The following is a 16259-nucleotide window of genomic DNA, read 5'->3' on the forward strand; positions in this document are numbered from 1 at the left end:
AATGAAGTTTATAGTCCTTGGCTTTAGTCCTCAGTCCTTCATATATGGAGTGAGGTGTGGATCTTGCCTGAGTTTTCTGCAGACAGTTTTCCAATTTTGCCAACACCATTTGTTAAAAAGGCTGTCATTTCCCCACTTGAATGGTTTCATCTCCTTGTCAAATATCAGTTGACCATAGGTAGATGGGCTGATTTCTGGATTCTCAATTCTATTTCATTGATCTATGTGTCTGTCATTGTACCAGTACCATGCTGTATTGACCACCACGGCAGTGTAATAGGATTTGAAATCAGGGAGTGAGATGCTTCTTACCTTGTTTCGCTTTTTAAGGAGTTCTTAGCTTATTCAGGGCCTTTTTCCATTCCAAATGAAATCAGAGATAGCCTTTTCCATCTTGTTAAAAGAATGGAATTGAACTGAACATGTAAATTGCCTTTGGTATTATTGTCATTTTCACAATATTGAGTCTTCCTATCCACGAGCAAGGTATATTCTTCCATTTCTCCTGGGCTCTTTTTGTTTCTTGTAGTAATGTTTTGTAATTTTCTTTGAATAGATCCTTTGTGCTTCTGGTTAGATTTACTCCCAAGTATTAACCATGTGATTAGCTATTGTGAAAGTTATTGTTTTTCTAAGCTCCAGTTCTATATTCTTTGTCACTGTAGAGAAATCCAATTGATTATTGTACGTTGATCTTGTATCCTGCCACTTTGCTGAACTGGTCAACTATGTCCACTAGTTTTTTTGCTAAGTCTTCAGGGATTTTTAAGTAAACTATCATATCCTCTGCAAAGAGAGATAATGTTACTTCCTCTTTGCCAATTTGGATACCTTTTATTTCGGTCTCTTGTTTTATTGCTATCACTCAGACTTCAAATACAATATTGAATAGGAGAGGTGATATTGGGCATCCTTGCCTAGTTCCTGTTCTCAAAGGGAATGCCTTTAATTTCTCTCTATTGAGAACAATGTTGGATCTCAGGTTTGCGTATACTTTTTACTATTTTGAACAAAGTCTCCTCTAATCCTATTTTGTTGAGTGTTTTAATCATGAAAGGGTGTTGGATTTTGTCTAAGGTATTTTCGGCATCAATTGAGAGGACCATAGGCTTCTTGTTCTTTGCTTTGTTAATGTGATGAATTACACTGATTGTTTTTCTTATGTTGAACCACTCTTGCATACCTGTTATGAATTCCACTTGGTCATGGTGAATTATTTTTTTGATGTATCATTGGATTCTACTGGCCAAAATTTTATTTATTATTTTTGCATCTATGTTCATGAGAGATAATGGCCTGTAGTTTTCTATTTTTGGTGGTGTCTTTACCTGGCTTTGGTATCAAGGGTATGTTTGCTTCATAGAATGAGTCTGGGAGAATTCCATCTTTTTCTATTTTCTGAAATAGTTTATGTAGAATTGGTGACAGTTCTTCTCTGAAGGTTCAGTAAAATCCACTTGTAAAACCATCTGGTCCAGGACTTTTTTGGCTGAAAGTTGTTTTATTATCTTTTTAATTTCTTCTTTTGTAAACGGTTTGTTCAGGTATTCAATTTTGGTTTGTGCCAGTTTAGGTAGGTTGTGAATTTCTAGGTACTTGTCCCTTTCCTTTAGGTTTTCATATTTGTTTGTAAACAGATTATCTGGGGAGCTGGGCTCTATGAGGAGAAATGCGGCATCAGGATTGGTGGAAGGAAGATTCATCAACAATCTTCGTTACGGAGATAACACAACCCTGCTTGCTAAAACTGAAGAGGACCTGAAGTGCTTGCTTCAGAATGTCAAGGACTACAGCCTTTCATATAGATCGAGGCTCAACATCAAGAAGACAAAGATTCTCACCACTGGACCAATTGGCAGCATCAGGATGGATGCTGAAAGGATCGAGATTGTTAACATCTTTAGTTTGCATGGCTCCACAGTCCACACTCTTGGCACCAGCAGCCAGGAAATTAAAAGACGTGCTGTGATGGGAAAGTCTGCTGTTAGGGACCTCTCCAGAGTACTGAAAAGCAATGGTGTCACTCTGGAAACTAAGGTGCACCTGATACAGGCCATGGTCTTTGCCATTACTTGCTATGTATCAGAGCTGCACAATGAGTAAGGAGGATAGGAGAATTGATGACTTTGAGCTGTGGTGCTGGAGAAGAGTATTGAATATACCATGAACTGCTAAAAAAATGAAGAGGTTCATCCTGGAAAGGGTAAAACCAGGCTGCTCCTTGGAGGCAAGGATTCTGAAGCTTCGTCTGACATACTCTGGACATGTTGCAAGGAGGGATGTCATGCTTGGGAGGGTAGATAGTACAGGAGAGAAAGACTCTTTATGAGGCGGATTGATTCAGTTACTGGAGTAATGGGGGTGGGTGTGTCAGAGACAGTGAAGCTAGCACAGGATAGAGCAGGGTTTAGGCCTGTTGTACATAGAGTTGCTATGAGTCACAGGCAACTCGACTTATAGCTTCAGGAACCCCATGGAATGGTCATGATGAGTTGGAACCAACTCAAAGGCAGTGAGGGTTTTTTTTTAAGTAATGTGATACAGTAGGACCCTGGTGGTGTCTTAGGTAGTATTGCACTGATAACGAGATCAGCAGTTTAAACTCACCAGCCACTCCAAGGCAGAAATATGAGTGGTTGTCTCCCATAGAATTTATAGTCTTGGAAATCGGATGAGGGACTTCTATTCTGGAGTCCTTATAAATTGGGAGACTTAAGAGCAGCAGACATGGTATTTTAATGTGATGCAGAAGAGCTTTGGTGACCTAGTGCCTATGTACTGCACTGCTAACCAAAAGGTCAGGAACCTGAATCCACCAGCTATTCCTCGGGATAAAGATGAGTAGTCTTCTCCCTTAAATATTTACAGCCTAGAAAACAAGATGGCAAGCTGCTATGAGTTGTCAATAACCGTGGATTTACCAGGAGGCAAGGAGCCCTCGTATGGTAGGTGTAGCAGTGGGATGCTAAATGAAAGGCCAACAATTTGAATGCACTATTTCCTCTGTAGGATAACGATGAGGAAACCTGCTCCCATAAATATTAAAGTCTTTATCGTATGGGGAATTCTACTCTGCCTTATATGATCACAATGAGTTGGAATCAACTCAAGAACATTGGGTTTAATTTGATTCACTCATGCATTAACTCAGAAGTATTTCTGCCAACATCCACTCCACACACACACAAAAAAACAGAACCTGAATTTGCTTAAGCCCCTTAAATCCAATTAGCAATTTATAGGAAATACATGAGTTACTTAAGAACTCATGTATTAAATAACATGAGGTTAAGGAACATATTCATCACCACCAGTGAGGTCATAATCAGTAAAATCTAGAACCTGGTAAATTCCATGTAACTCATAACCTAGCTCTTCCATTAACAATAAAGCAAAAGCAAAGAAAAAGAAGAAGCAGTCTTTAAGTTTAAAGGAACTTTTGTTTGGAAACTGATTGAAATAGATTGCCTAAAACATCTATGAGAGAATCAATGAGAATCTAATTTCTCATTGAATATATGATCATATTAAGGAGTTAGTGTCTTAAAACATATGATAATGATATTGCAGCTATATTTTGGTACTATTATTGCCTTGTTTCTTTTTAAGGAGTCTTTTTTGTGCAAGTCGTACACATTTTAAAAGAAAATAAAATAAAATCAGGAAAAACAAAACAAAAACCACCCCAAAACCAAGTCTTTCAAGTTGACCCCAACTCATAGAGAATTTTTTACTTTATGACAGAGAACTCTTCCAGACATTTCCAAGTCTGTAAATCTTCATGGAAGCATAATGCCTAATCTTTTTCCTGAGAAATGGTTGATGAGTTTAGCAGTCAAGAATTCTAACCATGGCACTATGAAGTCTATATCCTGACAAGTTTAGAAATGAGAATAAAATGATGTTATGACTAGGATTTTCTAGTAGTGGATTGTATAGAAGAAACAACAAAGATCAAATGCTGACAATAATTGAAAGGAGGTAATAGGTGAGGAAGGTTAATTACACTATATTTTGTACAATTATCTACGTTTAAAATGCACACGTAAACCTGAGTGAAACAGACTTTTTCAAATACTTACACAGGAATAGAATTTGCCTCTAGAATTAGAATATATATTTATTACTAAATCAGTTAGACAACAGGTTTTAAAATAAGCTCTATTATCTTTTAAGCTCATGCTTAAAAAGTTTTGCTTACCTCTACCAATTTAGAAGCTAAATACATGGAAATTGTTGTGCTTTTATAAAACATCATTGATATACCTGCCAAAAATCCTGAAACAACAAATAAGGCAAAACCAGATTAGATCTCAAAATATTTCTTTGATATTAAGTCATCTGGAACTGTTAATCAATCTTATAATTTCAACAGGAAAGGATCAATTTACAACACTGTCACTTATTAAAATACATGTACGCATCCTTATGATGGTAAAATGGGTGAGTTCATACTATTACATATTTCTAAATTGATCTTCAGAGCTAGTAACCAATGTACTGTAAGAAATTTTATATTAAAGTAAAAAAACAGCTGTTGTCTTATCAAATATAGTAACTTTAAAAATAATAACTGATGGCTAATGCTATCATTTCTGATATGCAATCAAAATTATCATTTATTCACCTCATATCCTAAAAAATAAAATTATTTTAGTGCAATCATTGTCATTTCTATCTATAGCACTATCTTCATTCTGTAAATGAAGAACCAAAGAAGGTTACTGTTAGGTGCTGTTAGGTGAGTACAAGCCACGGCGACCTGAGGAACAAGAGACCTGAACTATCCTGTGCAATCTTCACACTTTCTGACACACTCAAGCCCACTGTAGCAGTCATTATGTCGATCCAAAGATAATAGAGACAGAAAAATTAACAGTATTTAAAAGGAGTAATTTTAAAATATATACTTCTTTTGCCATTGATGAAAAATAGAATTATTAAAGAAATACAATTTCTATTAATAATTTATAATATTTTAAGTTACATGTTACTTTTGTGACACATTCCCTAAGCTTAGTTGTCAGGAAGTAAATGGCTAGTTCATTCATTCATCATTAAGGAGCTTCAATTTGCTGAACTTTTCAAACTGAATGTTTGGACTGGTACCTCAATAAAGGCTGCATTACTGAGACTGGGTTAATAAGAAAAATATTTCCCATTTATTCTTACTACTTATTAACAGAATAACAATTATTCATTTTGAATTAGTGCTTTACCAGCTACAATAGCATGCAGTTCATCATCCAGGTTTCTGATCCAACGTAGGAAGCAACTCGTGCCCTGCATTAAACAGAAAACACAGTATCACTTGTTTCGTATTTATAAAATGATTCATGAAGATAAATAACATTTGTAATACTCTAGTAATGGTGCTCTACAAGCTAATCTTGTGAGCAAATTGGTGATCTTATCTAAATCAAACTGAATACGTGACTGGAGAAATCACGACCCAAAATCTGTTATCAAGTTCTTCCTTGGTAGACTCTAATAGGAAATTATACAACACAGCAGACTTCCTGGAGGTCCATTTCGAAGATGAAATCTAGGAAGATGATGCTGTAAACAAACTATTGTTCCTACCTTCCCTAAATAAGAGCATAATATAACAGTGCTCAGCTTTGAGGAAGTGTGACCTAAAGAGTAAAGGAAAGTCACAAGGAACTGCAGACAGGTAAGAATCAACAATAGCAACATACAGTAGAAACAGTGCTTCACACACTATGCCTGCCCATTCCCCAGACACATGGGCCACAAGCTGCTGTGAATTAGGGTAGCTGCTTCAGAAAAAAGTCAACTTTGCTGACCACCATAGCCTCTGCCTGTACAAAGAGACAAGAACCCAAGCTACTGCCCTAAAACCAGCAAAGCAAACCTCCGTGGGGGTTTGACTGGAACATGTCCACAGGCAACATACTCCAGCAGGGGCTCTGATAGCAAAAAAAGTAGAGACTCCTCTTGGGGCCAGTGGGCCAGCACCTCCTTCAAACATTCTTGGCTGCAAGCTTACAAATCAAAATTATGCAGAAGGAATTTGCAGTGAAGCCTGATACCATACAGTTAGTAAACATTTTACCAGCTTCCTTCATACTCAAGAGCTCAGGCCTCTGAAATCAACAGAACAGATCACAGAAGCAGTTCAGGTCTGTATGCTTCTGTTTTCAGATGGAGCTAAAGGCTACTGGCTGAAATGGCTGTGCATTAATAAGTGCAATCTTCAGTGGAGGCTACACCCTCAGTCACTATACGATGACTATTTTTTTTAACACACTTAAAATGGTTTAAAAAGAGATTAATATTTTGTGACAATTGAAAATAATATAACATTGTAAATTCACTGTTACAAAGTTTTATTGGCATGAACAGCCATGTTCCTTCACTTGAGTACAGTACTGACTGTGAAATAGGATGTTAGGAGATTTGAACAATGTGCAACAACATGGCTTCAGAAATTCAAGATTCTGTTGAGAATTTATAAGTTCATTTTCCCTTCACTGTGGTTAAAAACTTATGAAATCTGAAATGGTTCAGTAATGGTTGTTAGGTGCCATCAAGTAGAGTCCGATCCATAATTTGACCTATGAACAAAAGATCCGAACCCTATCCTTTCCTGGGCCATCCTCACACTTCTGGCACACTCGAGCCCATTGTGGCAGTCACTGTGTCAATCTACCTGGTTGAAGGTCTTCCTCTCCTTAACAGATCTGCTGCCTTTTTGAACAACATGTCTCTCTCCTAAGTTCAGCCACTCCTAGCAACATGCCCAAAGTATGGGAGATGAATGAAGTTTTGTCATCTTTGCCTCCGAAGAGACTGGCTGCACTTTCTCCAAGACATATTTGTTGGTTCTTTTGGCAGTCTAGCACCACAGCTCAAAGGAGTAATTTCTTCTTCTGTCATCCTTATTCACGGTCCAGTGCTGAGATGCATAGCAAGTGACTGGAAAGACCGTGGCCTGAATTAGACACACCTTAGTCCTCAAACTGACATCATTACTCCTCAATAATTTAGAAAGGTCCCTAACTACAGACTTTCCCAGCATAGTATGTCTCCTGACTTTTTGACCACTGGTACCAAGGTTGTTAATTGTGGATCCAAGTAAGATGAACTTGACAGTTTCAATCTTTTCTCCAATATCAAAGATGTTGCCTATCAGTCCAGTGGTAAGAATTTTTGTTTTCTTGATATTGAGATGCAAACCATATTGAAGGCTGTATTCTTTTATCTTCTGCAGCAAGTGTTTAAAGTCCTCTTCACTTTCAGCAAGCAAGGTTATGCATCTGAATAACACAGGTTATTGATGAGTCTTCCTCTGATGTTGATGCTACAATCTTCTTCATAAAGTCCAGCTTCTCGAATTACTTGCTCATCATACAGACTGAATAGGTATGGAGAAAGAACACAAGGCTGACACACTCCCTTCTTAAATTTAAACCATGTAGTATTATTCCTTTGCTCTGTTAGTACAACAGCCTCCTGGTCCAACTTTGCATGAGCACAATTAGATGTTCTGGGATTCTCATTCTTCTTCTCAATTTAGCCTTAAGTTGTCATTATTCACAAAGTCAAATGCCTCTGCACAGTCAATAAAGCACAAATAGACATTTTTTTCTGGTATTCTTTACTTTCTGCCAGCATCCATCTGACATCTGCAATATCTCTGCTACCATGGCCTCTTCTAAATTCTCCTTGAACTTCTGGTAGTTCCCTATGTGCCTACTGTTCTAGCTGCTTTTGAGTGATCTTCAACAGTACTTTGCTTGCACGTGTTATTAATGATATTGTTCAACAGTTTCCACATTCTGTTGGATCACTTTTCTTGGGAATGGGAACCAACATGGACCTCATCCAATCCATTGGCCAGACAGCTGTCCTCCAAATTTCCTGGTATAGATTGGTGAGTGCATCCAAGACACTGTATCTCTTAACTGAATCCCATCATCCTGGAACCTTTTTTTTTTTTTTGGTCAATGCTTTCAATACAGCGTCAACTTCTTCCTTAATTACCATTGGCTGCTCCTGTGCATATGGTACTTCCTGAAATCTTCCAGGGTTTTTTGGTACAGTGACCCTGTCTATTCCTTCATCTTGTTTTGCTGCTCCCTTCATCATCCAATATTTTACTCATAGCACCTTTCAATACTGTGACTCGAGGCTTCAATTTGTTTTTCAATTCTCGCAGCTTGAGAAATGAAGAGCGAGAAATGCTGAAGAATAAAAATTTTTTTTCCAGTGTTAAAACCAACACAATCAAAACAGAGTTAAAGGTAAATTATGTGTTGTTTTTTGTTGTTGTTTTAAGGCAAGTAAATTTAGCATTTCTTATTCTTAAAATAAATTCTGAAATGTTTGCTTATGGATTATTTGAAACATTTCATTCTCAGGTTGTCTGTTCTCTAGCATTCAGTCCTTATCAGCACCGTTCCCCCATTTCAGTCAATATTTATTTGCCTCCTTAATACAAAATCATGACACTGAACTAAGGAAAACATAACTGGGTGAGAAAACCTCTTACAGGAAATATTCATACACTGCATTTCAAAGCTACCCGCATGCGCATGCATGATTTAAAAATAAAAGATTGTCCACGCTGCTGTTGTCAGTGACCTGCTGCTCCTAGGGGCTGTCCGCACTGACTCAGAGTGAGCCTTTGTCAAATCAAAACACAAGTCGGCCCACTCCTGAGCAATCCTCACAATCTCTGCTTTGCTCAAGCTCACCGGTCTAGTCACAGTGTCACTCCATCTCTGAGGGTCTTCTTCTTTCATTGACCCTCCACTTTCCCAAGGAGCTCTAGTGGCTTAATGGGTAGGAAGTTGCCTTTTCAATTCCCAGAAGGTGATTCAGATCCAGGCTGCTTTCAGGAGAAGAATGGCAAGTCTCTTCCCATGTAACTTACAGCCTCTGGAAACTCACTGATCAGTCACCTGTGAGTCAGTCCCAACCCAACACCTTATAGCGACTTTTCCAAGAACCCCACGAGCCCTTCCCGATACCATGAGGATCACCTGTGAGATGAAGTCTCACTATCCTGGCTTCTAAGGAGCACTCTGGTTTCACTTCTTCCAGGACAGATTTGTTTGTTCTTTTGGCTGTCTGTGATATAGTCAGTAATCTTTACCAGTATCACAATGCCAAGGCGTAGATTCTTCTTTAGTCTTCCTTATTTATTGTCCAACTTCTACATACATATAAAGCCAATGAAAACACCAAGGCGGGGTCAGGTGCACTTCTGTTTTTACACTCTTCCTGTTGCAGTTTCAGGTCACTTCAGACTCAGGGCAACGGCATACATATTAGAGAACAGAACTCAACATAGCGTTTTCTTGGCTGAAGTCTTAACCAAATATTGACAAAACTTAACAAGAAGCTTTCCTAGTTCGGTACCAGGTGATGGTTTTCCGCACTTGCAGTTCAAATGTTAATATCCAGTTTTCTTTTACTTAGTATTTGATGATTTATTGTTTTTATGCTTTTCCTTTTAACCTTTCTTCATTTCTAAAGTTGGCTTCCTTTAAATCACACAGGTTTTTTATTTTATCCAATTTGCTAATTTCTGTCTCTAAATTTGTGTATTGAGACTATTTTATTTTAATGGACTTAGTGATTTGTGGGCTTTGAAACTACTAGTCTAAAAAAAGTAAATAAAACTACTAGTCTGCTAACTATTTTTATTTGTTCCCTATTTCTCCTCCCTCACATTCCCCCCTAGCTTTCTTCTAGATTGTGTTCTATGATTCTCTCTCTATTATTTATTATTCTTTATCTCTCTCTTCCCATCGATCCCCCTTTTAATTTAAATTTACTGGTTTCTGTATTGTTTATAATAAACATGTTTATCACAACCCACAAGGAATCCTGGTGGTGTCATGTGTTATATATTGTGTTGTTAACCAAAAATTGGGTCATCCAAATCCACTAGCTGCTCTGAGAGAGAAAGAAAGGAAATATCTTTCCAGGGAGTAGGGGTCAGGGGTGGAGAAAGATTAACAGCTTTGGAAACTTTGATAGAACATCACTATGAGTCAGAACCAATTCAATGGCAGTGGGGTTGGGCTTTTTTGGTACATGTAAATAATATTTTATCATTTTAGGTATAATGTAAAAATCATGTAACACTATATTTGTATAGTACTTCTTTCTATCTTTGTGTTATTGTTACCATACATTTATATTTACTATTAAAAGTTCTACAATACATTATATGTATTATTCTTTTTATAATAATTATATAACTATATAAGAATTTTTATAATAATAATAATAATTATGACAAAAGGGCAGCCAACTTTTTCTACAAGGGAAAGTATTTTTAGCCTTTGCAGACTATGTGGTCCATGTGACAACTACTCAATTATACCACTGTAGCATGAAAACAGCTATGGATAATATACTCTACATAATGTTCACTATCTTAATAAAGTTATATCAGAGTTGAATAATCCTGATTGTAGAACAAGACATAGTGAACATACTAGAGTCCCACATACATATGTGCCTTATGTCTGTCTTTAGTATAGAAAGTGATTGAGTGCACTGCCAGGTATATAATGATACAGTGTATAGAAACATACACATATATCCTATAATACATGTCTTGATAATAACAATTAACATCTGTGTTACTGGATTATATATGTACAATGATGTACTTCTTCTATCTCAAATGCTTAACATTTAACAATGTATATACTTTGACTATAGGCAGCAGCATCGGTGTGTAGTGAGTGTTTCTCAGTACACTGTAGTATTTTCTTTAGCTCTCATTTCTTTTAAAAAATATCACTATGAACTTCATCATGGCTCCCAAATGAGGCAAAGCCAGTACTAGTGATAGCTGCAGTAAAAGGCAAAGGCGAAGTATTGATTATGAAAGCAAACAAAAGGTTATCGAACAACAAAAAAGTGGAAAGTCAGCAAACATTATTGCTCAAAATTTGGGCAAACAGTACTTAACATTAAGTACAAATCTCAAAAGGAAAGGGAAAAAATTCAAGCTGAGTGATGACACATTGTTGGGAAAACAACTGACATGAAACAAAATGCATAGGAATTGTTGAATGGAAAACCTTTTACCATGCAAACTTTCACCAATTCACAATCAAAAATCGAAAGAAACAAAAATTGAGCTTAAACACAACTTTTTAACTCATGAGTACTTTGACCAACAAAGAAATGCAAACATTATTATATAATAAAGGAAAAAGAAAGTGAACACAAACATGTAATTTTCAATAATATATTCTATTAGTACATGTATATTTTATATTTCAATAAAGTAAAGCTTCATAATCAAACCACACTGAAAATGCTAAGTTAGTACTAGTATTTCCTAACAAATGATTCACGCATTCACTCACTGATACCCTCCAGCAAGTTTCTGTGCTGTAAATCACAAGGACAGAGACTGCTCTTCTTTTACCCACTGAGCCACTAATGGATCTGAACCACCAAAGGGGCACTGCCTATGAGTTAGCAATGGAGGACCCTACGGGCTATGCCACCAGAGTGCTCTAAACAAATCACTAGTTATCTGTCACTTTTCTTCTTTTGATTCAATGTATTTTCTCCATGATTGTTTTTCATAAGTTAACTTAATAAAATGGCACATGATCATTTTAACTTGAATAATACCAGAATTCAATTTACCCAGCATTCACCTTTTTTCTTGTTGAACCAAAAATAAAAAAGGCATGTAGTTCAATCATATTAATATACATAAGTATTCAGAAACTATGTTTTAACTTTTGTATAAATGTGTTAAGTTATGATTCCTATTAAACAGGACATTATATAAGAATTGCTGAACGTTGTGTAACAATAATCCCTACATATGGGCTTACATATATACCTCTATGCACATTTATAGGAACATAGAGAAAGAGGTGCTAATAGCTGAATGTTGTGGGAATTCTGAGTAGGGAGAGAAGAAAATGAAGTCATTATAGAATGACTTCAGAAGTTATAGGACACTTACAGAAGTCATAACTGAAAATTTTTATTGGCTTTAGCAATTTCTGCTACCAGTGAGAAGAGTCAAGAATACGTTTTTAATTAATAACCAGGCAGTAAATGTGATTAAGAGAAAAAGAAAGTGTGGACATAGTAATAACATTTGTAATATTATAAAATTAGAAATGACCTATTTTCTAAGTGTATTTAAAAAAACAAGTCTTTGAGAATCTTTAATATTGCATAAATGTAAATATGTCTACACAATCAAGGTTACTAAGAAACATTTTAAGAGAAGACATTTACTTCAACCTCAATTCTCAATATATTTGTGTCTATTTGGCAATGTTAAGCTATTTATGAATACTACAGAAAGAAGAGAACTCTGTTAGCCTAGAAGGAAGGAGTTGCACTGGCACCCCAAACACAGGCAGTTCTGATCCACCAGTTGCTCCAAGAGAGAAAGATGGGAAATCTTCTCAAATAAGATTACAGCCAGTGAAAACTGAGAGTTCTGAGTTGGTTCCAACTTGACAGCACAACACAACAATAGAAAGAAGCAGTAAAAAATTAATAGATGAGTTTAAGGCTATGTTTCATTTTACTACAGACATGTGGTATTTAACCCTCCTTTTTTCCCTATTCTGAAAATCTTACCTTGTATATACTAACAAAAGACCCAAGAAAAGCTCCAAGCTGGAAGTTTTCCTTATTATAGAAGAGAGAAAATAATCGGGAGGGCTTTGTAAACAGATGCCTAAATGCAGACGGGATTCGGAGACAGCACTGGATCAAGTACCCGACGCTGAACATTCTGATGAAGCCCTAGAGAGAAGTGGGAGGGAAAGTCCAATTTACAACTAAATTTTGAAGGATAAAATATAAATTATATCTCAAAATTAAAACACGACTCGGGAAAATTACTACAAGTTTATAGCACAGGCATTTTCAAAAGTAAATCTTAAAACCTCAAACAACAATTTTAAAACAATTACCTTAAAAATACGGATGAAATCTTGGAGTGAGTACACTTTCTTTGTTTTACAAAGACATAAAAGCCTCACAAGCACTGGCCAAGCTTGTCTATGGACCAAAATTCCATTTCCTGACATTCTGCTGACAATACTCAGGATTTAAAACTCCTAAACCACAAATGAATTTTAGAAACAAAGTACTGAAATTCCAAGGGGCAAAAAAGGTCGTTAACAAAACCAAATGCTTTTGGTAATTTTGACAGAAAACTGCTCATTAGAATTAAGATTGCTGCTGACAGAAAAATAATTTTATCATTTATTTAGAACTTTTGTACTAACTTTATAAAATAATAAGATTAAAAGAAACTGTCAGAAAAAGATATCTATTTGGTTTTGATTATTGTACCCAATTGTGTTGGGCTAATAAATAAATCACAAGGAATGATAACTTTGAGGTAAACTAAAAAAAACTTGAGAAGGTAAATTGCTATCTGCTGCCAACATTTCCCAGATTTCCCGCAACTGTTTACTGTTTAGAGTGCTAATGGGAGCTGTCTTGGAATAACAACTAATGTTGGCCAACTTTATTTCAACATTTATTAAAATAAATTATATATGTATTATCTATTATTTAGTGACATAAAATGAGAAAAAGCAAAACATTAAATGATAACATTTGATATATGCTTCAATCAGTATATTAGAATAATCTTCTTCCTCCTCCTCTCTTTCACCAGAATGGAAAAATGTCTATACTTTTTCTAGTAATTGCCTGCTAAAATCAGTTTTGTATTTCTAGGTAAATTGAATTATTAGGAATTAATTACTAATATATCTGATATTGCCTACTACTTGTTTAAAATATGGAAATTAAGTTTTCCAAGCAATTATTTTTAATGCTTATGTATTAGGTGAAACAACAGTGTCTTGGTGAGGATGGTTACGTCAAGATTCAGATCTTGATGAGGATGGCTACGTCAGGATTTAGATCTGCTGTTCACTGGGTTGCTATGAATCTTAATTGACAGCATCTAACAACAGTGTTTGTTAAAACAGCAAATGTTCATAATTTTATTGTGCTACTGATAATGTTAAAATGCCAGCCCAATGATTCAAGGATTTATAAATGTTTCATGCTGGTTTCCACTCGTATCTATCCATTCACTCTTTCAGGTATTTGCTGACCATTATGTATCAGCTATTAAACCAGATGAGGGAAAGAGGATACAAAGTTCTTATTTTCATCCTTACTATGGGAACAGGAAGTAAATAAGTTAAAAAAAAAAAAAACCCACCCCACAACTGATCCCACTACAGAAGACTTAAAGTGTAATGAATAAAACAATGAGGGTACTAGGGTGGACATCAGAGTCAATGGTTAGAGGAGGCTACCAAGAAAATTATCCCCTGCCCAAAAGAAAAATTTGACTAAATCAGACTACTCTTTTCTTCATTTTTCTTTTAAATGTTCTCTTGAATTTGAATTATGTTCAGCTACAAGAATAATTACTCTCCAAGGGCCTGCAGTGTTGAAGCTGCCAGCAATGAATGTTGCTTTTCTCCACCATCTTAAAAGTAGAGCAGGAAATCAGACTTCGAAGGAGTGCATTTAAAAAAAAATACTGTACAAATGAAAACTCCTCCACAGCTTTTATCCCTGGTCCTATTACTGGGAGTTCTGAGGGCAAGTGTTATCTTTGGTGAATCCCACCATCAACTCTTGGTGAGACACACTTTCACAAGCACAAACATGGGACAGTCTCTCCCTTCTAGAGAGAACATGAAGAGGCTGTCTCCTGGGGTTGTTGAATAACTGCTCTTTTCATCACTGATGGAATAGGGACCAAACACTGCAACAAAGCACATAAATTTTTGCCATCCATTTGCTGATGTATTCTTTCATTTGGGCTGACTCCATTAGCTAAACTGTAATCTCTACAGAAGCAAATTGTCAGGCCTGCAAGACTTTTAAAAGTACCATCTACATCAGACTAATAGCAATGACAGTATTGCCCTCCCAAAACTGACGGCAATGTGTGTGCCTTGTGTGAGAGAGTGCAAGTATGAGTGTGTGAGTCCAACAAGCAGGAGTAAATGTATTACTGCTCTGTATATTAAAGAAAACTGGAGCACAACAATCTCCCTCAACCTAGAGTAACTGTGGACAAGCTCCAGTTACCCTGATGCCCTGAGAAATGTAATAGCTTTACACGTCCCACGCCAAACACTGTGGTATCAGACGGTGGGCAGCGTATGTGCTTTTCTACTGAGTCAGTGTATTCCAGGGGTCTAGATGCAAACTGATGTTCTAATAAGAACATATGAGAAAATTGACTGACTCTTTTTCTGAGAGACACACACAGAGAAAGTGGGTGTGTGTTTGTGTGTGTGTGTGTGTGTGTGTGTACAATCATCTTGTCTTCTGCCTCAAAAGTTTCATTAAATAAGGTAATTTTAAAGTTATTTCACTAAGGCTCTAATAACAGAATACTGAAAGTTAAACTGCCACCCAATTCTCACAAATTTCTTACTCATCAAAGTCAAACACAATCATAGAAATTGCTGATGTCAACTCTTCCACGTCTTCTTTTGAAATTCTTTAATAAGAGATTTTTTTTCCTATATATTCCTTCTTGTTTAGAAAGTGAATACTTTCACATACTTACTTTAATGCAGTAAGAAATACAATTATCTTCATAGTGTTTGCAACATCTATGCCTTGGTCCATGTTTGCATCTGAAATGAAAGCAAGGGGGAAACCCAATTATAATTAAAATGTGTGTGTGCTTGTAGTTAGGCTCTGGGGGCCTAGTGGCAAGAAGCTGTGCTGCAATCCCTAAAACATGCCATTTGAGGCCACCAGATGTTCTAAGGGAGGACGGGCAATCTCTTCCTGTGTGATTAACCTACCTATGAAAATCCAGAGGGTCAGGTATGGGCCGGTTCCTGCTCTCTGGTACACAATAACAATAAACAAAAGAGGAAAAATGTAATTTCTAAATGTGTGTATCTATTCTTTTCTAAAAACAATTAGAGGGGAAGATAAAGAGGTACTTTTCTTTTTCTTTGTTGCTCCTCACTTAAGATAACTGCATAAAATCTATGAGCATGTAGTTAATACATTTGAAGGTGCGATGGAAAAAATCACACTTGGTATATCTGCCAATAAATACTAAATACACAAAATATATATATTATATATGGTAAGAATCAGAGAAATCCTGATTGCATGAGACTTAGAACATCACATCAGGGGCTGGTCAATGGGAGATGGGTGTTGAATGTTGTAAGCAAAAGTAGGAAGGGTTGGTGGTAGAGTAGGGAAAGGGTGGA

At 36.3% G+C, this 16259-nt stretch overlaps 1 protein-coding gene across 2 annotated transcripts in view; it reads right to left on the minus strand.

Moving 5' to 3' along the window:
- Nucleotides 1–16259, minus strand: part of TMEM135 (transmembrane protein 135) — a 259256-nt gene that overhangs the window by 4136 nt on the left and 238861 nt on the right. For both annotated transcript variants that reach the window (XM_006895253.1, XM_006895252.1), the window contains 4 exons: nt 15593–15662; nt 12610–12777; nt 5220–5283; nt 4202–4278 (listed from right to left, as the gene is read on the minus strand). In XM_006895253.1, the coding sequence (XP_006895315.1) occupies nt 4202–4278; nt 5220–5283; nt 12610–12777; nt 15593–15662 (379 nt within the window). The remainder of the gene's footprint in view (nt 1–4201; nt 4279–5219; nt 5284–12609; nt 12778–15592; nt 15663–16259) is intronic.

The sequence above is a fragment of the Elephantulus edwardii genome, unplaced genomic scaffold (genome assembly GCF_000299155.1).
Source record: "Elephantulus edwardii isolate Elephantulus edwardi_28Jun2011 unplaced genomic scaffold, EleEdw1.0 scaffold00163, whole genome shotgun sequence".
In the NCBI taxonomy this organism is placed as follows: Eukaryota; Metazoa; Chordata; class Mammalia; order Macroscelidea; family Macroscelididae; genus Elephantulus; species Elephantulus edwardii.